Here is a 26,718-nt window from a genome sequence, read left to right as displayed (position 1 = left end):
AGGGAGTAATGCTGTTGACACGGAGCTCGGGGGTAAAGGGTGCTAAAGCTGCGGAGGGAAATGTCCCTTTTCCGTTTCTATGTGACCAAGGCTGTGGTCCAAAGTCCCCGAAGCACATAAAAATCCTCTGCTGAAGTGAGGGGGTAAATGCTGTGTTTTCAGATAGCCTAGGAGGAGAAGAAGGTGCTGGATGGTGGATAGAGGTTGTGTGTTTGGAGGAGGAGGAGGAGTGTGACTGTGTAATTACGTGGGTGAAAAAAAAAGAAAAAAGTTGGGTCTGATTTGCTGGAATCGCGCAGGACCGAAGGTGCACCGGTCGATTTCATATCAAGTTTGGTTAAAGCAGGGGTGAACATCACACACTCGGCGCCCTCTGAAGCTTCCCACAATGCTTTTATGAACGAGATATCACAGCAACCGAGACGCGCACAGAGCCCGTGTAGTAGAGAGGAGTACGCAGCAGCAGCAGCCCCCGTTTGCACCGGCTCTACGAGTACAATCCGCTCACCGTGCATGTCAACTTTAACAAAAAAATCTGCATTCAATCTACCATTTTCTCTGCGGAGACGACAATCTTTGGATCGCAAAAAATTAATGGATGTTCTTGGATAATTTCGCATTGTTTTACGCGGAGAGCTGCTCCACAGTCTTGCATGGTGCACATCGGTCCAGGAATGGCGCGATAAAGTGATCAGAGGAATCAGTCCAAGTACATTCACTTTTTCTGTAGCCGTCTCGTCATGTATTCTCCAATTTGTCTTACTCAGGTATTTGTGTCTTTTTTTATATATACATTTAATTGCTGTGATTTGCATATTTGTTACAAAACTGTTAGTGGCCGGGGAATTGAAAGTTCTGTGCATGCGCCAGGAAATACTTTTATAATTCATGACAACAGTGAAGTTTTGCCTTGTGTGTAAAAATATTGCGTTATGACAAACCAACATCTCCGTTATTTATCAAAAATGCACGTGTTTGTGCCAAAATTGTGATGATTTTTACATCACAGATCTTAAATTCCAGCGAATTTCTATCGAAAAATCATCCAGTAGTCCTGCATGCTCTTAAAAAGTCATCGAAGTGCCACTCTTTATGCGCTCTTTGTGTGCGTAAAGTTGTGCGTAAAGATGATTTTTACGATAGCATTCCAAGACTGTCATTTTTAATAGTCCTGTATAATTGCTGCAGGTATGCTCATTTTCTCTCAGGGTTAATTAGGTTATTTGCGTCCTCCTATAACCCCACACACACACCTACCTCCCAGCCTTGCCTGAGCTGTGTTTGTATATTTTTTTTGCACGTGTATATTTTTATTTAGAGTAAAACCCCTATACTTTGGGGAAGTGAAGTTGGAAGAAGATAAAGCCACTTTCACTGCAGGAAGATCAAACACATGATAAGGGTTGATTCAGCGGTTGGACAGAGTAGCTGACTGTTTTGGCTGACTCAGTTTTACTGTTTATATTTTACTTGGCATAAGTAAGTGATTGACTGAGATGTGGTTTAGTTTGTACTTAAGAGGATTGTGCTTTTATGGCCCCAGCTGAAGTGCACTGCATAGGCCCTGGCCAAGTCATTTATCTTTACAGCATTTGGCTTTAGCCTGGTTAAAAAAAAAAAAAATTAACGGAATATTTAAAGTGTTTTTGAGCAGGAAACCAGAAGCGAAAAGGATTTCAGAAACAGTTGCTGCCGAGCACATTTACTAGCATTTACTGCTTGCTTTTGTCAGTTTAATTGGCAACATTATAGTGAAGGGATGACATTTAAAGGAGTTCTCAATTTATTTTAGTTATTTTTTACCTCTCTAAAAGAGACATAGATGTAGTATCCACAGTAAATATAATACATTTCAAAACAATCTGTGAAGAATTAAAAGTTTATTCACACCTTATAATAAATGATTATAATTTGACATTACTGTACTGGAGCAGAGTTTTATTGGCCCGAAAGTGCAGACCAGAAATGTGGCTTCTCAGAGGGAGCACCAGCGGCAGAGCGCAGATAGGGAGTGGATTTCTGTGGTTTCCTATAGCCTTGTCTGCCTGGCTGCCTACAAAAAGAACAATATGCGGTTTAACTCTTCAAACGCCTGCTCAAAAGGGGCCGCTTATACTTATTGAATTTGACATTTTAATGACCTAAAACACAGATAAGTTAATACTTCCACTTGTCACTCGCAGCTGCTGTAATTTCTGAGGACTCCTAAATCATCCGCACTGTCCTGTACATTCCTTCACCTACAGAAAATAAGCATTAAGAGATTTTTGTAATTTGTTTTAGACTTACTGGAGTGTGTAAGCCAGTAGGCCAGTGAACTGCTATAGAAATGTAAGATTTTTTTTAGTTGTAAGGATTAAGAGAAATTCAAATGACAGAAAGTTTTCTTTTTTGACAATTTTTTGCTGCAGGTTTACAGTTTAGAATTGAATTAAGTGTTGTTTAAATTGCACTAAAACTTAATGCAGAATACACAGAAAACTTGGATTGAATAATAAAAAAAAAAGAGTAAAACTTGTGTTGAAAATGTTTCCGCTAAAATTAATTTGAGACTCTGATCATGAATTAGAAAACTAACGTTCAACAGAACATTTTTCTTTTTAATTTAAAAAAAAAAAAAAAAGAGAGATGGAAAATTTTAAGGGTAGGCCACGATATTAATATCACTGACTCAGGTTTTTGGAATGAAGCTGAGGAAGTGTCATTCCCCGTGTTAACCTCAACCCTTTTGCATGAACTTTTAATTAAGTCCTAATTCAACCTTTGTAAATACCTTTCACACATTCGCCTCGTTTGATACGTCGCCTTTCTCCCCTGCTTGTGTTTTTAATGCATTTCCTGCAGAACGTTTAAACTGAACGGCTGTGTGTAATGTATGTGCCAGGAGAAGATGAATCTCTTTCTTATTTTGTGATTGCTCCCTACTTGTCCCTCCAGCTTATCCTCCATCCTTCGTGAACACAGTATAAGTTCATGTTGGAATGCGGATAGTTTGATAAGAGAAATACAACTGTGAGGGGCGCATGCTCCCTGTAGCAGCAGCAGCAGCAGCACAGGAGTCCCACTCAGAGCATGCTCGGGAAATGAGAGCGGAGAGTGCATTCAGTCACCGGGCTTGGTGCTATTGTAGTGCTGGCAGTTGATATAAACAGTGGAATGTCCTTGTCATACCTGCTGTACGCCTAGATCCATCTAGCATGGTAAAACCAGTGTTGCTGTGTGAAGAGAAACTTCTCTTCTTTAAGCTGTTGAAGCTGCCAATAAGATGTTATGTGACTGATTATGAGGAATTGTTTGTTTGTGGTCTGACTTCCCTTCTGCCTCAGATTAGTAGCTGACTAAACCCATATTTCTTCTCTTGTTTTTAATGACATGAGTTTCTGATTACATATTTCTTCTCCTCTCTCCTCACTTGTGTCCCTTGGATGCTCCAGGATGAATTTCATCCCTTCATCGAGGCACTTCTTCCTCACGTCCGTGCCATCGCCTACACATGGTTCAACCTCCAGGCCAGAAAACGCAAGTACTTCAAGAAGCACGAGAAGCGGATGTCCAAGGACGAGGAGCGCGCGGTGAAGGACGAGCTTCTGAGCGAGAAGCCCGAGGTGAAGCAGAAATGGGCATCCAGGCTGCTGGCCAAGCTGCGTAAGGACATTCGGCAGGAGTACCGAGAGGACTTTGTCCTCAGCGTGACGGGCAAGAAGCACCCGTGCTGCGTGCTATCCAACCCGGACCAGAAGGGCAAGATCCGCCGGATCGACTGTTTGCGGCAGGCTGACAAAGTTTGGCGTCTGGACCTGGTGATGGTCATCCTCTTCAAAGGCATCCCTCTGGAAAGTACAGACGGGGAACGCCTCGTCAAGTCTCCACATTGCACCAACCCAGCACTTTGTGTCCAGCCACACCACATAACAGTATCGGTCAAGGAGCTGGACTTGTTTCTAGCATACTATGTCCAGGACCAAGGTAGGTTCAAGCTCATACTGTGTGTGTTTGTTTGACTGCGTGTGTGTGAGCCAACGCGCATGTGTGAATGATGGCTTGGCAAGGTTAAGGGTCACATGTGTTACTTTTTGGCAGTCTCGCTAAGACTGGCTGAAATCACCACGACATTCGCCAGACAAATAAATAGCAGAAACTTGATAGTACAGTGCATAAGGCGTATTGTACATTTTTATACGGCTCAAGTATGAGTCATTACTAAACAAAAAGATCTGTAATCAATATTAAATGTGGAACATGTTTTAAATGTGTCTTTGCTCTGCTGCACTCCAGCAGCAGCTCCTACTCATGTTCAGTAATTATTTAGTTTCTATCATTTGGATGAGGTGTATTAACTCGTACACACACAGGCTTGTACAACTGCACACACACTGTGCACTTATTGTGTTTGTCTGGATATTAAGTAATGACAAATGTGAAAAGTTGTAGCGTACACTGGTTAGATTAAAATGAACCCACTAGTACATTTTCCAGTACTGAGTAGCAGTAACATAGGACTCTTATAAAGTGTGTATTAACAGCATATTTTTTAAAAACTGTGGTTGTCCTTACTAGATAAAAAACAATGCCATCGTCCCCATAGTTCTCATTATATAACATGGCATTATGTCATTTTAAAAGCTGTTCTGCTTTCCATAAAAATAACATCGGAACAAATTGGCTTTAATTTCAAATTTCCACCAAAAAAGGTAATAATCATATTAATAAACGTATTGCTGATATTACTGTTAGTCAATTTATGGCTAAGAATTAAAGATATGAATAAACCTTAGTAAGCCTTTTTAATATCTGCAATACATGTCAGTATATTTAAGATATTGTGTCTGTTTTAAATCATGCGTGTGAACGCGTTTACGCTGAAATCTTTCTTTTCGTAATTCCTGAAAAGCCCCCCTTTTTTTTCTTTTTTTTTTTTACATGAAAGCCTTTTGCGGACACAGCGATGTGCTCGATGTGAACACTGAATCGTGCAATTGTTTTCATCACAGTGTGAAGTAAGAGGATGAAAAAAAAGAGAGAAATTGTTGCCAGGTACTGGAATAGGTTTTAACACGCACATTTCTTTCAATGGATGTGTGAAAAACATTTTATTTTTCAGAATTTAATTGTGTTGATTCTTTTTTCCACATTGACACACAACCAAAAAAAAAAAAAAAGCCACACACTTAGAAAATACTGGCATTTACTAAAACAATGTGTCTCTAGAATTTCTTTTTTTAACCTCCAAACTAAATAGAAAGTAACAAATTGTGAAATTTGACACATTTGAATCTGATATTCCACCTGACGTTTCGGGAGAAGGGGAGCAGTATTTAAGGACACACAGTGCACAAGTTCAGCAGAAAATATTGCTAAGATGGATTTTCTAATTAATCCTCTTATTCATCCTTATTTGGATGCCACATCCATACATTGTTTTGTTGTTGCAGAATTTAAAACTCTTCCAAAATGAATGCAAAATAAGGTTTTTACAGTATATACTTACATTTCAGTCATTAATTCCCTTCACAGTGAACCTCCTCCTTTTATCTGATGACCCCACAGGAATCTCCCCCTATAAAATTCCCTGTTGAAATTCCCTTATATTAAATCCAACGCAGCACCATCGAATATCCACCAATACTTTGCTGCCGAGGGAGAAACGGTGGTATAGCTAGCTCATTATCATCAAACCCTGAGCGCCATTTTGTGTTTGATAAGTGCCAGGGAAAGCAGAAGGCACAGCACACAGACAATAATGGTTGCCACTGGCACCGGGGTTGGCATCAGACCCTCTTTTGTGTCTTTTGTAGGATGCCACCGCTTCTCTAGTTTGCATCTGCTGCATTTTTAACTGTTCAGGACCAAGTTGAGAACGGCTCTTTCGTGCTGTTTTCATATATTTAAATGATAAGTTGGTGCCTGTATTTTACATTATAAACAGTATTCCTCCAGCTTTTATTTCAGAGAGATGTGTCCACTTTGGAGGGAAGGCAAATTATTGGCAGGGAGATTCATTTGAGTGTTTGAAATAAATGGAGAACATTATGTTCTGTTTTCGCCGGAGAATAAATTGATTCAGCATCGCATAGCGGACCACAGCGATTATTTACCGTTGTCCTCAAAATTTCCGAGAGTTTAAACTTTGGCAGTTACAAAAAAGCATTCTTTTACCGGGATCACAAAGACTGACATGCTTTTTTTTTTCGGTTTTTGCAAGCGAAAGTGTCTTTTTTTCCTTTTCTTCAAGTTACCAAGCAGTGCCCATCTCCAGACAATGCAGCCATATTGTGGTAGCGTGTGGTGCGGCGCCATTTTGTTTTGCACTGTGCCAGGGAGGCAGGCAAATCACCAGTAATGGTTGTTAGAGGTTTGGAGGTTGGCATCAAACCCTCTTTGTCTGCTTGCAGCATGCCTTTGATTCGTTGGTTGGCATCCGCAATGCAGTGGGCATGTTGGAAAGTTTTTTGACAGTGGCAGAATGGAAGCCGCTCGCCTTTGTTCTGCTGCAACTGCACGAAACAAACAAACATACAATCAAACACAAAGAAACTAGCAAACGGCTGTGTCTGAAACAGAATCTGGTATTTGTGCAAAGCGCTAGAAAAAAAAACGGGTCCGGACTGTGCTTTTAATATTGTTCTCTCTGTCCTGCTACCTGGCAGCGGCTCGCTTCTGCTGTGTTGTGTGATTGGATAACAAAAAAAAAAAAAAAATATGTTGCTGCCGTTATTTCCACAACAGCATTTTTTTTTTTCATATTTTTTTATTTGTGGCAAAAATCAATAAGCTCAGAGTGTATTTGTTTTTGATTCTGGTGGGTTGCTGCCTGAGAAAGGTCGGCGGGTTGGCAGCGAGTGTGCTGGTTGAATTTAGAGAGGGCACTCAGCCCCCTTGTTCTGGGGCACAGACGCGTTTAGCCAGGCAGGGCTGTAGCACCCATGTGCATGCCCAGATGAATGCCCGCTGGGAAGTAGGCTGGGGGGCTGGGAGTGGGGGTTGTGGCATCCATTGTGCCAACTGGCAGGCCGCGTTCAATACAGGGCCCTGGCTTCTCACACACACACACACACACACACACGGCTGTTGTACTCGCTGTTTTATCGTTATCTGATAAAGCAAGAAGTACAATTCTTTTTTCTTTTTTTTTTTTTGTCTTTGAATCATCGCCTCTCCCCACCTGGATCCATATTTTGCATATCCAGTTTGACAGCTTGATGGAATAGTTGTAACAAGGCATGCAGATAATGGTCATGTTAGGACACGTTATGATACTGCGGGCCTCGTTTGTATTTGGCTTTGTTAAGCTGCGCATCACTATTTCCTTTAACAAATACAGGAATGTTTTGGCACTGAAAGCTTTTGGCTTTGCATTTTTAAATGTCTTACTCTTAGTACACATATCTGCAATTAATAAAATGTGGAAATAAGAAAAATTTTTAAAATATGTGATGAAGATAAACAAGCAAACTAATTTAAGAATGTGGAGAAATCTTGGATTTTTTTAATGAAAAGGACATCTACATTAATTATTAATAATTCAGCAATTGATATTTCAGTGGAATTAAGTAGCAATGGTATATTTTGAGCATTGTGAAAATGTCATTGGTTCCTAACAAGTGACAGAAGACAACTGCTGAGGTAGTCCAAAAGGAAACTAAAGAAGTCAAGGTCAAGCAGTTTTCCCATTACTCTGGTGCTGAAAGTTAACACGGCCATAAAACATCATTACCTTGACTCCCCCACCAAGATGCGTAACTTTTTTTTTCACACGCTCATGATAGTTTGTGGAAATGGATGGATTACCCCTGAATACACGCTGCCATGTTAATGGAGACCTTGTTTTACGAGCGGCAGACTTAACCTCTGCCCCCAGGGTCGTGACCTTTTCAAAGAGATGTGGCAGGGTGTCCTCTGAAGTTTAATTGAGCAAAACAGATCAGTGAAAACGTCGTGGGCCCAGGGCACGTGGAGGAGGAAGACTTTTTGCCTAAGGGGGGGTGGTGGGGGGGGGGGGGGGTCGGGGGAGGAGGCGAGGGGAAGCTGCTCCTAAGCCCCCCTTGTTGACCTCCTCAATCGGGGTCAAACCGCGGCGGTCGCAAGATCACCGGTGGCCTCTTGGCAACTGTTTGTCTCCACTCCCCCACTACTGCTTCTGGTCTGGCTGGTGGTCCCTTGGTTCACTGGCCTAAGTGAGGGGGAGTAGGTACCACTGACTCCCCACACCTCCTCACCCCCTCTCTCCAATCCCTCAGGCTGGGTACTCTGGCTGGTCCCCATCTCCAAGACTGCTCATCCCGCTGCGTGGGGTAGCTACTTGCATCTTGTTTTCCGCCCGGCTGCCTCGGAGGCTTTGGTCAGGCGGCCAGTGCGGAGGCCTGACCTTCTGGGTCACAGTGGAGGTCTGTGACTAAGCACAACATCCATCCCTCCCTCCCCTCATCCCCTTATCCTCCTCTGCCATCAGGAATCACCCCTGCGGCACACTGCCCAGCCAAATGACTCTCTCACTCCTTCTCTCTCCCCGTCTCTTTTCTTTTCTCACTCCCTGGCTCTCCCTCAAGCCCGAGACTCCGACCATGACAGCTGTCCCAAGCCCAGGCTCTTGGCCAGAGAGAGGGTGGCTGGGTTCCTGCCAGAAGTGTGAAACAAAAGTTGTTGTAAGCAGACAGCGTTAAGGACACTACTGTTTGTCTGCTTTTTTTGGGGGGGGGGGTTAAGTCAAGTGCTTCAGCTGCATTTAATTTTAAATTTTCCTGATGAAATGCAACTGGAAAAAGTCTCGGGATTTGTTCTTCTGGAAGTTGAGCGGAATTTTATTCTGGGACATGAATTTTAACAACGAACATTCGGAACAAAATCAGCAAGACCGTAAAAATACAACTCCTGGGAAAAACCTTAACCGATGACTCCTGAGCCATATAGAAAAACTCTTCAGATTGAACTGCACAACCCTGTGCTGAGCTTCCATTCTGGCTTCCTTATTAGTATGCAATAGAGCCTGCGGTGTCTGGCTACCTCTCTGTCAGAGCCATAACCTATCGAACACATTCTCTCAATCTAATCCACTTAGAACTCCCTCCCAGCTTCACCGCTTGCCTTATTGATTTCCGCTTCCCACTAAATGTCCTCCCGATCCTTTTTCTCTTAACCCGGGAGCTATTTATGTTTTGCAGTCTTTCTTTCTTTCTTGCTTCTTTCTTCCTTCCTTTCTTGCTTTCCCTCTTAGCTCACTTTCTTTCTCTCTTAATGGCTCCGCTCCCTCTCCCAGATCTTTGGTGGTTTGTGATCCCCATCTGACTTTCCTCTGCCTCCTCTCCCCTCCTGCTCTTTCTCAAACACGAACCTGGGTGCAGTGCAGCCAGGTTGCCTGGCTCAGTATGAAGCTTGTGTTATTAGCAGCGGGGTTTTGCTCGAGCAAATACCTCAAGGCTTAAACAGGCCGTGTTACCTCCTTGGCCCTCTTTTGTGTGCCATGTGTACATAAATCTCCATGGAAACAAGGCAACTTGGAGCAGAGGCCACTGAGAAATGTGGATGCCTTTTTTCTCAACTAAATTTACAACTCCCCTCCTTTGCTGCGCTACAGTGTGTTTAATTTGCTTGTGTCACAGTTTGCGCTGTTGCATCGGTCAAAAAAAATGGGACAAGGCCTTTTCTTTGGTGCTCTAAGGCACGGACATTGTGCTGAAAAGGCTTTTCTTGTGTATTTCAGCAGGAGACTTGATTTTGCGTTTGAGGCTACACTTGGTTAAGGAGTGCAGTTTGTGTCATTAGTCTATGGTTAAGATCTCAGCTTCACCACACTTTCCCAGGCTTTCGGGGAGGACCCCAAATGCATTTCAAATCCCCCCGAGGCCACTTGACTGGAGGACCGGCACCTCCCACTCCTCTCGGATAGATTCCCCACCCCCACCCTGTCTGCCGGTCCTCCCAAATGAAGACAAATGGGTACATTCACCCCCTATCCCAGGCACTACACTGTACCTCACTGTCCTGCTGTACAAAGCAGGCCCTCCCTGTTGCCTGAGTTTCTCCATCCAACAGCTCTTCTCTTTGCCATTGCACAAGCAAAAACTTACTGTTGTTCCATCTGCCTGCCAGAGTGGACATGTTAGACAGCAGAGTCTGTAAAGCCGTACAAGAAGGTTCAGAAAGGAGAATTTGTGTGAAGATATTCTTTGACCTCCTGTGTTTTCAAGTCAACCAGGAGAAAAGCACCCTCAAGTACCAGACTGAGACTTTCATGCAAAAGCCAGACCCAGGAAGGAGCCTTGTGAACAACCAATGAAGGGAAGAAAAAAAAGGAAGGGGTAGAAGGTGGGGTGTGATGGGGAACTTTGGGCAGGGACAGACAATCAGAGTGGTTGCCCAGGAGACACTAACTTCTCTGTGCAACACCCCCCACCCTGCTTTGCCCCATCAAAGTCCTTTCAGTCCAGACAGGGCCGATCAGCGGCCCAGAGTGATGGTTGTCTCTTCTTTTGTCTGGCGGTACAGTACGGCCCATCACTGTGACGGCTCGACAAGACCTGAGCGGGACAGAAAAAGAAAGGCCCGCCATCGCCAGTGCTGGGCAAAATGTACTTTTGGGTGGGCGTGTTGCTGTTTGGGGTGGTGGGGCGAATCCCCCAGAGGATTTCTTTCTAATGTCAGTGCAGCGGGTCAAAGAGGGGATATGGTGTCTGGGGCTTGGGAATGGCCTGCTTGGGACGGATTCATCAGCGTCCCATTGAGTTGTCAAAGCAAGCCAAAGGAGCTTCCACTCCTCCTTCACATATGTCAGGTTCACTTCTCAAAAAAGCTCCCAAATTTAGAAACCAACTCTCAATCACCAGAAGTGCCATATAGTCAGAGTAATAAACAATACAACCCTCAACATGGTTGTTTGTTTTTATCGACCCATACAGTAAGAAAAGATTTGAAGCAGCGGAGAGAAGTAAGGAGAGTCGGAAAATAAGTCATTTACATTTTTAGCACTTACATAAACATGCAGCCTTTTATGACAGGCAGCTTGTTTGAGCAGTGGGGCTGTATGTGATTAAAGTGAGCCATATAGAGGGACTGACAGGAGGAGAGGAAATATGGACACGTTGTTGGTTGGAACAACATGAAAATCTCATATCTCAGGATCACCAAACCAGCAGGTGTTACTGATTTTCTACAGAGGTACTTCCTCCATTGTGACAGACAGATCTGGTTTACACAGTGCCTCTTTACATCAAGTCATTAAAACAACAAACAGTGAATAAAAGATGGGGAAAAAAGCACATTTCCCACATATTTCTTTAGAGACTTCCGCATGAATATGTGAGCAACTTATGGTGCGTTCCCATTGCACTGGGAAGTCGGAAATTCTGAGTTCCCAGATGGAAATTTCAACAGTAACACCCCCAAGTGAAGTCCAGTTTCTGACTCGGAAAATTGGAGGAACCTCACGATCCCCGTACTCATAATCCAAGGTAGTGAAAGCTGTAGTTATGTACTGTTTATTAGACCTTCTGTCTTACTTGTGTCTTATTCAATCAGTCGTACACACAGCAGGGTGCAAATTTTATCTGCAGACGCCGTCCTGTGGTGTTTTTATCCGTAAAATACTGCGTTATTATCAACTGATACTGCTAACAATTTCTAACCTGGTATTGCTGCTGGTAATAGAGTGCTGCAGGGATGATGATTTTTGGTAGGCCAACACAGAAATTAACATGGTTCTCTTAACATGAAGCAAATTAAAGTTTTTCATCTGATTTTGGATTATTGCAGAAAAAAAAATCTAGCAAAAAAAGTCTTTTACTCACATGTTTTACTCAGCAACATAATCTAAACAAAAGAATGCTGTTTTTTTTTTAAATGATTTTTGAAGTGTAAATGCAATCACCAGAAGTAAAAAGCTTACATTAGGCTGTAAAAAAAGGTTGCATGACTTCAACATCACCTACATAATAAGGCTGTAAAGCTGAGTTCGCCATGATGACGCGTTGTAGTTTCATTTAGCCACTTGTTAAGAGACGTAAACGCTTTAAAATGCATGAGTGGGGTAATTACTGAAATATTTCATGTCTTGGAACAAAATGTGAAAGTCTCTGAATCTTGTGTTAACCACAAACTATAATCATCTAATCAAAAATCCATTCAAAAAAACCTTTTGACTTTGAGATCAGGGAATTGTGAGTGCTAAAAAGCCAACTCATTTTTGGGTTTTAGGACTCAATCCTACACTTCTCTATTAGTCGTCTGACTAGTTATACTGGAAAGCTGTCAACTTGGGTGTGACATCATCACCAGTTTCGACTTTAGACATAAATGAAATGCAGCAAAAAAATCAGAATCTACTATAAGTTATCATCAGTATTGTGTTTTGCGGTGACTTTTTCAAAATTTCATCAGGTATGAATTTGATCATTTCTAAACCAGTTGGAAACACTGAGTCTAAGGCTTTAGAAATAATGAAATTGCCACTGTGTAACTACCAGTCAAGTCAATTTTATTTATAAAGCCCATTATCACAAATCACAGTTTGCCTCAGAGGGCTTTACAGCAGACGACTAGTGTCGGGAACAAGCTAGTCCAGTGCTGTCTGGATCCTGTGATTAAAGCCTGCTGCAGCACTAACAAGATGGTTAATGAAGCCCGTTATTTTTACTGGAGAACAACAGGGCTTGTTACCATGGTGCCCTCTAAAAGCCTATATGATCTGGCTCCAAAATTGGCCCCGCTTACTCCGTTTGCACCAAGCCCCAGCTGGTAGTTTCTACTCTGACTTTCTAGAAAACCTTTCCAAAAATGTTACATGCAGACATAAACACGCACACATGTTCACACTCGTGCACCCTTCCACATGCAGAAAAATCATGAACAGATTATTGCTCACCTGCACTTGAGCTCAAAAGACTGCGTTTAGATTCGACGGACCGCAACTCCTCAATAACAACAGTGCTCTAGCAGAGAAAATTGAAAGTGAGAGTGCTTTAAAAGCTTGTTCCGGATTTACCAAGTCAAGATTGTAATTAGGCCTCCAACATGTGCGCAGACCTACAACCCACAATTACACTGTGGATTCTTACCAAAAAATAACTCTACTCCACCATCCCTCTCTTAAACCTCATGGTGTAGCCTGCATTAGCAAGGAAATTTGGCTAACAAGAGGTCATCGGGCTGTAACGGTCACTAGCCCTCTTGTTATCTGTTTCCTGTCTAATAAAACACAGACCTGTCTAATTGGAGGGCCATGATGTCATCGCTGATTGTTTTCACAGAATTGTTTGCAACCTGTGGTCTGGGATTCCTTGTGGCTTAACATAGCTTTTTGAGCAGTTATGATAATGACCCTAGTTGACCTACAGATGGCTAAATGAGTAATGCTTAAACTCATCAACTCTTATGGGATCCCAGCTGAGTCTGCTCGGTGTTTCCCAGGAACATCTTCATCTGCTTATGCAGGTCTGCTTCGCAAACTATTAGACGCTCACCAGACATTTTTTCTCCCCTTTTTCTGTAAAACCTCTGGCTGTAACTTGGGTTGCCATGTGTGTCTTGTTAAGGGCAGTTATGACAAATGGCAGCAGCTGTACAAACTAATCTCTCTGTAGCTTTCACACATGGCGCCCAATTAACAATGGACCACTGTGGGGCCCTAATCCACGGTGCAGCCATCCTCTGGTCCCGCTCGCCGAGCCAACTGCCCCAGGAGACTCTTCTCCTCTGCACTCCTGTTAGCCAGCCTGTAACTCCATTCAGATGGGAGCCGGTGAACAACCGCAAGGCATGCTTGGGTTGGAGACACGGTAGCCATCTTGTTTGTTTCCATGTTGGGAATGCATGGTTCACGACACTAAAGAGGCTGGGTTTTATTTGACACTTTGGTGTTCTCTGGGATTGGGTTGCAGCCTCGAGAGGGTTTTGGACTCAGATGCTCACATGCACGTAAGAACTCACGTGTATTAAAACACATGCACGCAGCTGCAGTTAGATTTAGTGAAGTGGTTGCTGAATGAGTGGGTGGGAGTAATGTGTGTGTGTGTATGTATGATATAGCTTTCCTGTCGGTGGCATATTTCCAGTAGTTGTATGATGATAAACTGCTGTTTCTTTGGGCCCCAGATAGCTGAATGCACTGTGTAATGCACTTAAGTGTGGGGGGAGAGTGCTTTACACAGTGCATTCACTACCTCCGCAGTCTTATAGGATAATATACTATGAAGGCAGAGGGGATGTTCACCCACACTTACTTAATGGTTCTTTTTAACGTTGGATTCCTCCCAACAATGCTTCTCACAAATATCCATCCACTTTCCCAGAAAAACTTTCAATGTGTGAAGTCTGTCTCCTCATCCAAGAGCATGTCAGCAGTGCTTTACATGGCCTCACTAAAGCATCTTCATTTCAGTTTTGGATTACAAAAAATAATTCCAAAACTGAAATACAGTCATTTTCAGGACAAAGTCACTTGGATGCAAACCAGTGCGAGGTTGTTGTTTCCCCTTTTCCTCCCTTGAATGCAAAACAAAGCCGCAAACGGGAGTTTGAGACTCAAAAGGAGGGTGTTGAAGGGTCGACGGCCATCAGGAAAACGATGCAGGCCCCTGCCAAATCTATGACATGAATGAAACAAATGGATGAAGGAAAATGAAAATGGTCGGGGTGTGATCTCTGGCAGCCAGCGCGAAACCAGTGCCAACTGTTATGAATGGGAAACCGCTGCTGAGCTAATGAAAAAAAAAAGAAGAAGAAAGAACTCACTTTTTTCATCCGCCATCCAAGAATAATTAACCGCGCGCAGGCCTTCTGGTGAGGGTGGAGAAAGCCACAAGACACTTGACTAACATCTCACCGCAGACGAGGACAGTGAAAAACAGAGAGGGAGGAAATGGGAGAAAAAAGGGAGTTTTGTTGGGAGGCAAAGTAAAGTTCTTTGTTACTGTTAGTTGTGAAAAGAGGGCAGGTGAAACCAAAAGTGGAGTACAAACTGAAAACTGACAAGAGGTGCTTCTTAAAATGTTTTATTAAAGAAAGGGAGCAAAAATACACATACTTTAATTCCTTGATGGTAGATCACATGTAACATAAAACCTTTTAATTAACTCCATTATACAGAAATGCACATAATTTTTGCTAGCTGGCCCTACCATATCTTTGTTAAAGTAACTTATATATACTCACACACACTCACACACTTTGAACTCTTAACTTAATCCCTGCTCGGGCCGTTTGGTGTGGGGGCTTAAGGAATCTACAGGGATCATGTACTGTACTGTAGCGCTGATGCGATTAGCTGATGGATCCTTCAGTTGATCAACAGAAAGTTCATTCTAACCTCGATAGTCGAATAGAGCTTTTCAAATATGAGGATTTGCTTATTATTTTGCTTTCTTTATCAATTTAATATATTGGGTTATGGCTTAGGAAAATTTGCTTATGTAGAAAATATTTTCAAATGAATACCTAAATATCAATATTTTATAGTTGACCATCAGTGCTTTCACAAAATATTCACACAGTGAGATTTTTATATAGTAGTTAGCATTAGGGTAGTTTAGTTTTAGGTTTTTGGTTAATCTTAGGTGCTTTGTAGGTTGTACATGATCCTGAATAATACATGTACTTTCTTCTTTCTTCTTATTTTCTTTTTTCTTTTAAATCTAGACACGTTAGTAATTATATTTAAAAACTATTAGCTTCATGTCTGGGCCCCAATAGTGACGCTTTAGATAGCTTATCAGGATGTCACTTTACACATCATCATTAAATCTTATTAATTGTACTTGTATCTTTTAACAGTTTTTTTATGAATAAAAACTGAAGTGAATATATAAAAACTCACCATTAATATGAATGTAATGACTTCTAGTAAGTTCAAAAGAATTACAGTGCTTTACTGTAATTTAAACAGACTTATAACACTTATTATATTATGATATCCAAATCTAAGATGATATCTAGACTCATATCAAGATATTAATATAATATTGATTATATTGCTGAGCCCTTTTTTTTAGACTGAAACCAGCTGGTCAGACAAAATGAGCTTTAAAAAAAAGATTATTATTATTTCCTTTAAAAACAAGATATTTTCATCCTCTTTGGCTCTGGGAATTCATGACACTTTGTCGTCTACAAAGAATAAGTTAAAAATAATCAGTCCAAAATGAAAATAATAATTTGTTCCAGCCCTGCTGTAATGTAATGTTCTGTACTGTGTGTATCTCTTACAGCCTACTCTGTGAGATGACATGATGGAAAGAGCAGGATGGGGGCCAGATGTACGTTTATATATAGGACCTGACAAGGGTACAGAGCAGGACACCAGGCAGAGGCGTTGCATATCACATGCACCCTATCACGTACACCACATGTACTGTATGTAAAACGAAGAACAACTGTTAATGATGCATGACGGCCTGCTTCATGATACCACAGGGTTTTAATGCTGAAAGAAGGGTGAAAAGGCTAATTACTGGAGTTCGAGGGTATAATTAAATAAGACGGAGAATTAAGTCTAAATTGTTAGTATTGTAAGTTTTTTTTTCAGTGAATGCAGGGTTAAACTTAGGGTTAGCTGTGTTGCTTTTTGTCACTGAGGGGCCCGCAGACTTTATTTTAATCCATTATCAACTTGCCCTGTAGCCAAGAACAACAACAATGTTTTTGTTTTACCGTTAAACCTTTTTTTTTTTTTTTTTAAATCGGCATCTTGTATGCCACGAACATCACCCAGGGCTGACAAAGCGCGCACTGTTTGGAGGCAAAACGCTCAAAACAAAAAGTGGTTTCCCCATTATGGCAATCAAAGCAACGTTATCAGCGATCAACATATTCTCACCCAGAGACAGAGAGGAGAAGAATGCCCCATTGACTGATACTGCCTGCTAGGCTGGTTGCGCTGATCTCCTGAAGAAAAGACCAGTGTCGCTGGTGGACCCCTCCACTCCCCCCCCCAACTGCCTCCCCACTCTTTGCCTTCTTCCCTCTATATATGTCTCAATACTTGGGGGATCTTAGAAGGAGGGGGAGCTAGAGAGGGCTGCATGTGTGTGTGTGTGTGTGTGTGTGTGTGTGTGTATTGTCGAGGTGCTGCCGGGCGACTCTATCCCATGCTGGTGGTGTGGGGGGGGAGGAGTGGAGGGGCTGAAAAGACGGAGCCGTCACCTGCCAGACTGCTGGAATGTTAATGCCGTGGCTCTGATAATTGGATTTTGTACACACCGTCTGTGAGGAACGTCCAGCAACTTTCCCCCTCTTATTGTTCGACCCAGCCCCGGACCTTCAATAGGGCTCGGCTATGTTTATACAAGCACTCACGTCTCAATAAAGACTGTTTACAATGTGTGTGTGTGAGTGTGTGTGGTGTCGGACTCCTGAATCACAATTGTGTGTGACAGGGAGACCGAAATGAAAGCAAGAAGAGTGTCAGATTATCAAGATTTGGCAAATATTGAAGATATTAAGAGATTTGTCAGGTCTTAGAATAGGATTTTCCCAGATTTTAGGAGCGTTGCGGTAAGATTTTGTACATAGTTGGATTAAAGTTTCACAATGGGACATTCAAAACCTCACAGATGAGTGTTTTTTTGCCAACTTTCCAGCCCACCACACTAGCACCAAGCCTACATGATCTGAACTCCATGCGGAGTCAAAGGTAGGCACACCCACTCTGAGGTCAAAGGTGAAGAGGAAGCGCTCCCTATTGGTGGGATATGTCCGAGGCGTACATGATCTGGGATCATTAGGGAAGTTATGGCTCTTGTTTGTGTCGGGGGGGAGCCTGGACTCGGGCCGGGAGCTGTGACGCACTGGTTTCCCTCTCCCTGGCCTCCCATGCTATTTCCACCCAGGCTGCAGCGGCTTGAGCTGGTTAAATGTCTCGGCTGAACTGACCTAAATTCCTCATATTCACCTCAGAAGACCTTTGCCTTTGCTAAGCAACTGTTTTTTTTCCATCCTTAAAGGCCCCCTATACAATGAGCATACGATTTGTTTGTGTATAAAAGTTCCTTCCTGTACATAAGGAAGCTACGTTTGAAAAAAGTCGTCCTATTCCCAGCTGTAATACCTCTGAGCAGAACCGCCAGAAACAATGACAGAGGTTTTTGTCTTGGCAACAGAGACTTGTTGTGGTTAGATAAACAGCCTCTAATTGCATTTAATCTGTGTTAAAGTAAGGTATTTGGAACAATTACTTTGGTATGTTTACCAAACAGCTGGTGTGTGGATCTTTTTTTTCTCTCTACCTCTTTCTAAGATGTAATGGATTTGGTTCACCTCGTTGGTTAGTGGGAAAATAAGATAGGCGCTACATTAACTTATGCATGGGTTTGTATTCAGGCTTCAACTGTCGCAGAAATAACAGCGTAAAAATCTATTAAGTTTGGGTAAGATTTCATTAAATTTAAATGGCTTTGGTTAAGGTGCCAGATTTCCATTTTGTATCACTACATCTTTTAGAAACAAACACAATCTAAAAGCATAGGTCATTACCTCCAATATAATATTAATTAACAGCATTATTCTTACATAGCAGCATGTTCAATTAAACTGCAATCATCTGCATTTTACTGAGAATACCAAAAATGTGCAAAGAAGCAGAATTAAGAGTATGCTAATTTGCTTCTTTTTTGTGATGCTAAAAACAATCTTTTAAAAAAAAAACCTCTTATGCATCAGTAAAAAATCTACAGTTTAATTATGAAATGTGTTCCTAAGCTGAAGATTAACAGAAAGCATGACTCCGTTACAGGCAGGAGCTCTGCATATTTATCCACTGTCTTGCTCTTTTCCCTTTAACCTGGCAGTAGTGCTCTGTTGCATAAACAATGGTCTGGGCAGCCACCTTTGGGCTATTGTAGCCTTCCACGTGGGTTGAACTCTGGCCAAGTGGATGTTGTTGCAGGAGACGGCCCCGCAGCCAAACACACGAGCCAACCAGAGGCCTCCGTTCCAGGAGGCGAGCACTCACTGGACGTTACCCGAGGATAGTAGTGTTTGACAGCTCTTGGATCGCGTAAAGGAACTTTGAAATTCAAACAGAGACGGGCAATTTGGCGGCGGCCTACAAAATGACGCGTTCCGTGCAAATGTCACAACTAAAACGAAACTCAAGCCCCACTTTGGACGAGGGGATAAAGCGCTTGTGTATGTGTGTGTGTCTGTGTGATTTGACATGCTGCATGTGTTTAGTATTCATAATGAGGTGTTGCAAAATGCATGCTCTCTGCATATCTTGCTCGACTCACCCGCCACCTGTATAAACAACAGTGCTATTGCGAAACGGTTCCAGGGAAAGGCTCTTCCCGGGCTTGTTGTCAGAATGAGGTCAGCGAACACTACTCTTTTCTCTCTCATTTTCCCTCCTCTTTGCCTCTAATGCCTCTAGTTGTACTTTGTCCTTCTAGAGTGCATGAAGAATAAGGCCACTAGATCATCTTTACAGCATACAGAGCATGAGTGTTGGGTGGAGAGATTTAATTATTTCTATTAAGCAACAACTTGATATTTTTCTTATTACCCAAAGGGGTGTTATTGTTCTCCAAAAATCACTAATTTTATTTTGCAACATGTTTTGAATCCACAAGAATTACCTGGTGCATCTCAAGTAGTGACAGGCAGAAGGTGCTTGAGCAATAATGCAACTATTTAATCAATCAGCCAATGACTTTGGGGAATCCTGAAGCACTGTTGGATGCTCTTGTATATTTTCTTTGGTAACGGGGACGGGAGGCTGTTATATCTGAATTCTCGCAGCATGACATCATTTGACCCCCCCTCTCCGATCATTTTACCCCATCACAGCACAAAAGGGCCCTTGGAGACGTAAGAGGAGTGCACATGTATCATATGCTTGAAGTTGAGGAAGCACCTAATCGCGCCGCCCCGCCAAAATGCCATGCTCCCAGAGGCACCGCTGGTGGACCGCGTCGTGTCTGGAACACTGTAACAGGATCTCCAGAGAGGAGCACAAAATGGGCGCTTTGTGTCCAAGATTTGTCCAGACAAACTCAGATAAGGAAACCCAACAAGGGCGAGGCGAAGGAGCTGCCTCTGTGACTAGAGCAAATAACCTTTAATCTAGGTCATAAAGCCAGATAGGGGCAGCAGCGGTAGCTTGAGTACCAGCAATGGCATTTGTGGTGACGCAAGTGATAAAGGAAAGGTTTATGTGGTCACTCTTACTGAAAACATTCAGTTTTTACTGTAAATGCTATATTTGGAGACTGTTACATCTCTTTCTTTCTGGACGCAATTTGAATGAGCGAACCTAAGATTATCTCCGTTTTTCCCAAAGAGGATGTCCTGACCTGCTCCGTGCGTTAACAAACTGGCTCTTTGCACACCTCTAATGTATTTTCTGCCATTGTTCAGGGGCTTGATAGGCTCCCTGAATGTTGTTGTTGCTCCTAGGGCTGGGTAACTTTTTAAAAAGAATACCAGTACCAGCACCAGTACCCGTAAGTGATACGGATATCAATAGAGTACTTGATACCTGTAATGTGAGTGGTATGTAGTAAAGCCATGCTCTCAAATGGTTTGGTGGTGTCTTATCCTTACTCCTTACTTGACTGAGCTCTGCGCCAGGGACAGTTGGTTAGAGTTTTTTCAAAAACACACAGTGACAGGGCTAACTGTTAGAATCACACAGCTAATGTTATCAAACAGTTATTAGCAGGTTTAATGACATAGTCGAGCTGTTTCGGTGATGATTTCAGTATGTTGGAATCATTTACTGGCTCAGTGTCAAATGTTAGCACTAATGCTCTGTTAGGCCGTGCTTGGGCAGACTCGCTGGCTCCGGACATGGCAGCAACAGAAAGTTTACTGATCTGGCAGGGAGTCAGGATCATCTGGGATCAGACTCCTGGCACAAAAAGGATTGAATCATCAGGTATTGACTGAATATCTTTTGATACTGCCTGTTATTGGGTTATTTCCGTCAAAACCATAAAGATTGAGTACTAACACTCAGCCCGAGTTGCTCCTAGTATATCTTGACTATCTTTCACACTCCATGCGCCAAAGTGTTAATGGAAGTCTATCTTCCTAACCTGTCAAAATATCAGATCAAATTCAAGTACAACACTTGTGCAACTGGGGGCATTTTTGAAGATAACATAAGATTTTGTACAGCACCTCCTACATATTTTATTTCGAAATGCCCTGAACAAATGAACAAGCACTTTTTGGTTGATTCCACACTCTGCTGCAATACTCTGATTGCAGCAGTGGCCTGACTGAGCCCAATTCTCATGGCAGTCATAACAAGACCCATACACGCCCCGCCATAACTGTGACTGTCCCCTGGGGCTGTGTCTGTCTCCCTCTGCCTACATCTCCCGCATGTCCCTAAAAAGATAGGGGGGGGGGGCAGGACCGGATCACTACACGGACCATATGTGTCGGCAGACCACAAAATACTGAAGCCATTACTTGGCCCACTCTAGTGAAATTGAAAGCAGGAGCCAGTAACAGCAGCAGCAATAGCTAGTTTTGGCTGAGTGTATGGGGGCAGTGTAAGGAAAGCCCGGTCAGATGGTAGTGCTCATGCTGACTTGTTGACGGCAGCAGGCTGCAGACGGCTGATGTCTTGTTGTCATAGCGCCAGCTCCTCCCTCTTATGACCTCCCAGTGATGATGTTTATATGCTTCTTTCTGTTTCAAGTTTGTCTGCATGTGTATGTGGTTACTGAATCCCTCATATGGCTTAATAGACCCCTGCTAGACCCTCTTTTGATTTCTGCAATATTTTGATATTAATACAATTATATTTTTTGAAGAAAAAACATCTAATTTGGGGTATTTTCTTCTTCTAAACGGATTTTCTGCTAAAGCTCGATCTGACTGTTCCCGGCCAATATTTTCCCTCCAGTCAGTCCAACTACAAATGGAAGCTTACCAGATGTAAGATTGCATTACATGTGCTGAAAACTTGTATTTAGGCAACACTGTCTCATGTTCATATTATATTAATGATGAAACATTCATCCAACCACGGTGTCATTGTAAGCTGCAACACTACTCTTGCCCTTGGCATTTTTAAAAAGGCACAGTAAGAACAGTATCCCCTTGGCGTTAGTTAGCTGTCCCCGGTATCCAGCTTTCCTTAAATCTTCATGCTGCTGTATGCCTTGCAGGAACCGCATGCATCTAATGCATTAGTTCAGGGTATTGTGTTACATGCAGCACACATCATGCATTGTGATTGTCGGTAATTTATGTGCAAGACGCAATGATTTGCGCGCCAACTTTACTTCTTTTTTTTTAATAATTCATCATGTGAAAGATACTGTATTTGGCAGCTGGTTGATTTTATTAGTTATTTATTTTGAGTTCATGCTTGTTGGAAGTTTATGCTCGTACTGTGCCTTAACAGGCTTTTGTTTGCGGTCTTTGTATGCTCATATGTGTTTGTCTTCTAATTCCTTTCAGCTGAGTTATCCAAAGGGGGCTCACTCACTCAACTGTGTGGTGCCACCGGTTTTAGATATCATGTCAAGGCACTCTGCTGTAAAAGGGAACATTTACTTGTAAAAATACACCCTTCACTTCCCCATTGATGCCTTCAAGGTGGGATCCCATTCTGTTTGCATTTGGCGTTTTGTAATCTATTTCTTTCTTTATTTGGTCGGACGGCGGGTGTTGGAAGGATAAGGGCTCATGGAGAAGACTTATCTTCAAGCGCACGTCTGTCATCTGCCGCTGCAGACAGAGTGCTCTTTCATTCGCTCCAGTGAAAGAGGGTTCACAGAGATTTAAGGGCCAGCATTGTTTGTGCTCTGCGATGCTTAATCACTTTTGATTGGGCACCATATTAAAACTTGGGCTCTAGACGGGAGAGAGGCTCTTCGTCTAAAAAACGAGTACCCGGCGTCCTCCACAAAAAAGGAGCGGTGCTGCCTCACGGGGTGGATGATAGGGACAAAGACACGCTGACAGAGTTAAGCCAAGAGGAGGAGATGAGGACAGATGAGAGTGAAGGTCTTCAGCAGAGTGAAAGTTAACACTGAAGTTTCTAACAATGCCACTTGCATTAAACTTGAACTAACTTGAACATCAAACTTAAACCAGATTTTGTCCCATCTGTGGATTCTCTCACAGTTTTTTTCTCCCTGTGTACCATAAAAACCAACATATAGGCTTAGAGGTTCTGCAGCTTTTCCTCCAATGTCTTATCTTTCCTCGAGCTCAAGGAGTAAGATGGCGGCTTATTCCTAAAGCACTTCACTTTCCCACACGCCCCCCACCCCCTGCACTCCATTTCACTGCAGCACTGATTACACATAGTGTTTACATATTCCATAGAGCACTGTGACAGAGATAAACCTCTCCCGATGCTTATCCCCTGGCCACAATGTGGAAACCACTAAGATATAATGTAAACCAAACGTCGCAGCTGCCCTTTCATGTCTCAAGTGCCAGTTTTGTGTGCTGAGTGAGAATTTTGAGAGCTTGGCTTTAAGTAGCATTGGTTAAATTGAAGTTAAAACCATCCTGCTTTTTCTTTTCTTTCTTCTTTTAATGACAAGCTCCTTTCATAAGTGTATTTTCAGTCTTTTCACGTGGTGGCACAGAAATACTAATGTGGAGGTACTTTTCAGAAATACACTTTTTTTTTGCTCTTTAACCAGCTCTTCTCTCTTCGTAATTGATTGTGGAAAGTTTGAGCAGCTCGCTCTGGTGAAGAGGAGTATTTGACACACATAGCTTTGAGTTTTGGGGAATGAATATTTGTGGCGAGGGATAGGCGTTTGATACGAAATGTGATTAATGATCCACACATCAGCGAAAGAGGGGAGCGTTCCCCCATAAAGTGGGTTGTGGGATTATACAGAGGGCTGCACTCGGAGGACTTCTTGGCATTAATTGGCCCGTCTCTCCTGTGGCTCCCAAGTATTGCTGTCACTCTCCTCGGCACACTGCGGTTTGTGCATGTTATCACTCTTGAGGTCCTCTGCAGTAAATGTGTCACAGAGAAATTGCACTGGCCTAAAAATACCCCTCTCGCATGTGCATTTCCCATCGTCTCACATTTGGGTTGCTTAGACCCCGGCGCTGTTTAAGTCCTCCCACAGCCAGGGATGAAACTCATCTGCTGAAATCATCAAGAAATGTTTTGAGGGTCGTTACCATCTTCCTCGCTGACATAAACGCACCCAGTGGCCTTTACAGTTGGAGTGTACTCTATAGGTTCCTCCACGCTCCTCGCATGGCACCTGCACCACACCCTTGTTTTATGAAGTGCTGATGAGAGCGAATGCCTGCCGCAGGGCTACCACTCAGTACACATAACCTGCTACCAGGACACACAATACACACACAGACACACACACACGTACCCTTACAGTTGAGTTTACAGAACAGAGTGTACCACAGTTGCCAAGGTTAACTGAGGGAAATGAGGTTATGATCTTCATTAGTGTGAAGTGCTCTGTCGAGTCGAGCCGGTTTGTATTGTAGCTCAGATCCTCTTCGCTGGAACCAGTCCACAGTCAAATAACTTTACAATAAGTCATACATAAGGCTGTGTGCTTTCACTTCAGTCATTTATTATTAGTTACTGTAACTATGCTGATGTCTTTACAGCTTTGACGGACTTGTTTTCTCTCTGCTCTACACGGGCACCAAGTTGCCTCCATAAATCTAAAACTAATCCACCAAGTGCGAGCTCATCCCTCTTAATTTGTTTGCCCGCTTTACGTCCATGAAGATGTTCTCCAGTGACATCTAAGCCATCACGTTGACAACCCCAAGTGGCTCCTAATACTGCGACTGATTCTCTTCTATAGCTGCTTTGATGCTCCTTTTATTATGTTCCACGGGGCTATTTTTTTTCTTCTCCTCCTCCTCTTGTTTACGAAAGAGGCCCGATAAGGCCTTCCACACGCAAAGCTTGAACTTGCAGTCTGCTGCTTGGCCACTTGGGCAAAGCTGAGGCCTACTTTAATCAAGACATGAGAATGACCCACTTCATCTTATGTTAATTTGTTTTTTGGGGAAATTGGCTGGGATTGACTGTGAAGAAATGTTTTTAGTTCCCTTTCATAAGCTTATATCAAAGTGATATCTGTGCATTGAAGTAGGCTATGTGGACATAATTCCTCTGTGGCTTTTTTTAAATTTTTTTTTTTTTTTTTTGTACAAACCCTGTTTCCCATACTCTATGTGATAGCATTGAATCTCTTTGCTCGGGCTCTGTTTGTATGAAAGCGGGCCCTAATCTGTTGTAAAGCAGAGAAGTGGCCCTTTTTACGAGGTGCTAATGGCCTGCTAATTCTTGGGGAAAGCCAAAGTGACCAATTCCCTCAGCTGAGTGTTTACTACCTCCTGCCCTTTGACCCTTTTCTGTCAGGGTGAAGTCAAATGCAAGTTGTTCCGGCACAAGCGCCATGCTTACATTCTTTCCTGACATGTTGATTTCACAGTTCTAAATGCTGTACACCATCCCGTATGTAATTACTGTGCATCTCAGTGATTTACAGTTGCAGAATGATCTTATCCATATCATAAAGGGGGTGCACACGTTATAATAAGGCCTGTAAACTTATGAAATTGAGCCATGAAGTTTAACTTTAGCGAGATATGTCAGAGATATTTTACTTTTTGAGGTATTGTGTAGCTTTGTGTGTCGACGTATCATATCAGAGGCTTTGCATATCCAACCTATCCATATCATTCAATTAGCTAATAGCCTGTCCTCCCTTTTGCTTCAGATGTATTTACTAGGCCTTGTTGTCTTTATGGTTTCCTCTGGCGAAACGTGCGTAAATAGCGGCGGATAAAACGAGAGGTGATTTAGTGGCCTCGTCACAATGCGCCCTGCTCCGGCAGGCCGCTTCCTACCTTTGTGTGGTCGAGGGCTGGGGGGTGCGGCAGCGGATACACGGCCTGGGTCCCGGCAGGCTCCGAGGAGGGAAGGAAACCTGGTGTCAAAGGCGATCGCTCGCTGCTTCTGTTATCTGAGCAACTCACAGTGAGACTCAGTGACAGTCAGGGACTAAATGTGCGGTTGGTGATACTATTAACAAGACACATAAAAGTCACAAGTTTTTAATGATTACACATGTTTTAGCATTAGTGGGAAACACATAATAAATAGTTTCTCAAAGTGAAAGCAGCAAAAAGTGAGTGGAAACCTTGTTGCGTGTGTAGTGCTGCTGCATGGTTTCTTTCTCCTGCTCCTCTCCGCACAGGCCTCTCCTGTAACCTTGAGAGAAGCCCGCGCAGGCCCCAAGTTCAACGAGTGCATGAGGCATATTTTCGCTGAGCGTGCTTGGACCGCCCCACTAAACCCCTCGACCCCCCACCCCCCTCCCCCCTCACCATACATACAGCTTTTTTTTCCTCCCCTCCTCCTAAAGAGGACTCCCTGTAGGCCTCGCCTTTCACAGCGCCTGCAAAGGAAATACATTATGTGTAAAAAGAATTCCATATGGTGTCATACGATCTGTGTAATTCTCTCTCAATTGATAAAAAAAAGTCACCTTGTATGCACAATTCTGTCCTTTGTGAAAAGCACTGTAGCCTCTGTGCTGTATGTACTACTTTGTAACATTTGGTCAACTTTTTCCAAACAGGTTCATAGAATTATGAAACATTATACCACGAGTGATATTTAAGGGGTTCCACATCAGTGCTTACACTTGACATTAATGTCTTAACTGACTGAAAACAAGCAGTTTAACCAACAAAAGTTGGATTATCACTTCCTTCTTCCTTGATAAATACCTGGAAGTCACTTGTAGGCAGTTG

At 42.8% G+C, this 26,718-nt stretch overlaps 1 protein-coding gene across 6 annotated transcripts in view; it reads left to right on the top strand.

The window, feature by feature from the left end:
* The window catches only part of LOC121962150 (nuclear factor 1 B-type-like), a 69,286-nt gene that overhangs the window by 1,124 nt on the left and 41,444 nt on the right, over nt 1–26,718 (top strand). For 4 of the 6 annotated variants that reach the window (XM_042512351.1, XM_042512346.1, XM_042512349.1 and 1 more), the window contains exons 1-2: nt 613–767; nt 3,435–3,966. In XM_042512351.1, the coding sequence (XP_042368285.1) occupies nt 741–767; nt 3,435–3,966 (559 nt within the window). In that variant the 5' untranslated portion in view covers nt 613–740. Of the gene's footprint in view, nt 1–612; nt 768–3,434; nt 3,967–26,718 lie in introns of those variants that run through there. The other 2 variants (XM_042512348.1, XM_042512347.1) reach the window with 1 other exon arrangement.

Source organism: Plectropomus leopardus, chromosome 23 (assembly GCF_008729295.1).
Source record: "Plectropomus leopardus isolate mb chromosome 23, YSFRI_Pleo_2.0, whole genome shotgun sequence".
Classification (NCBI taxonomy): Eukaryota; Metazoa; Chordata; class Actinopteri; order Perciformes; family Serranidae; genus Plectropomus; species Plectropomus leopardus.
This window is presented reverse-complemented; position numbering and strand designations above follow the sequence as displayed.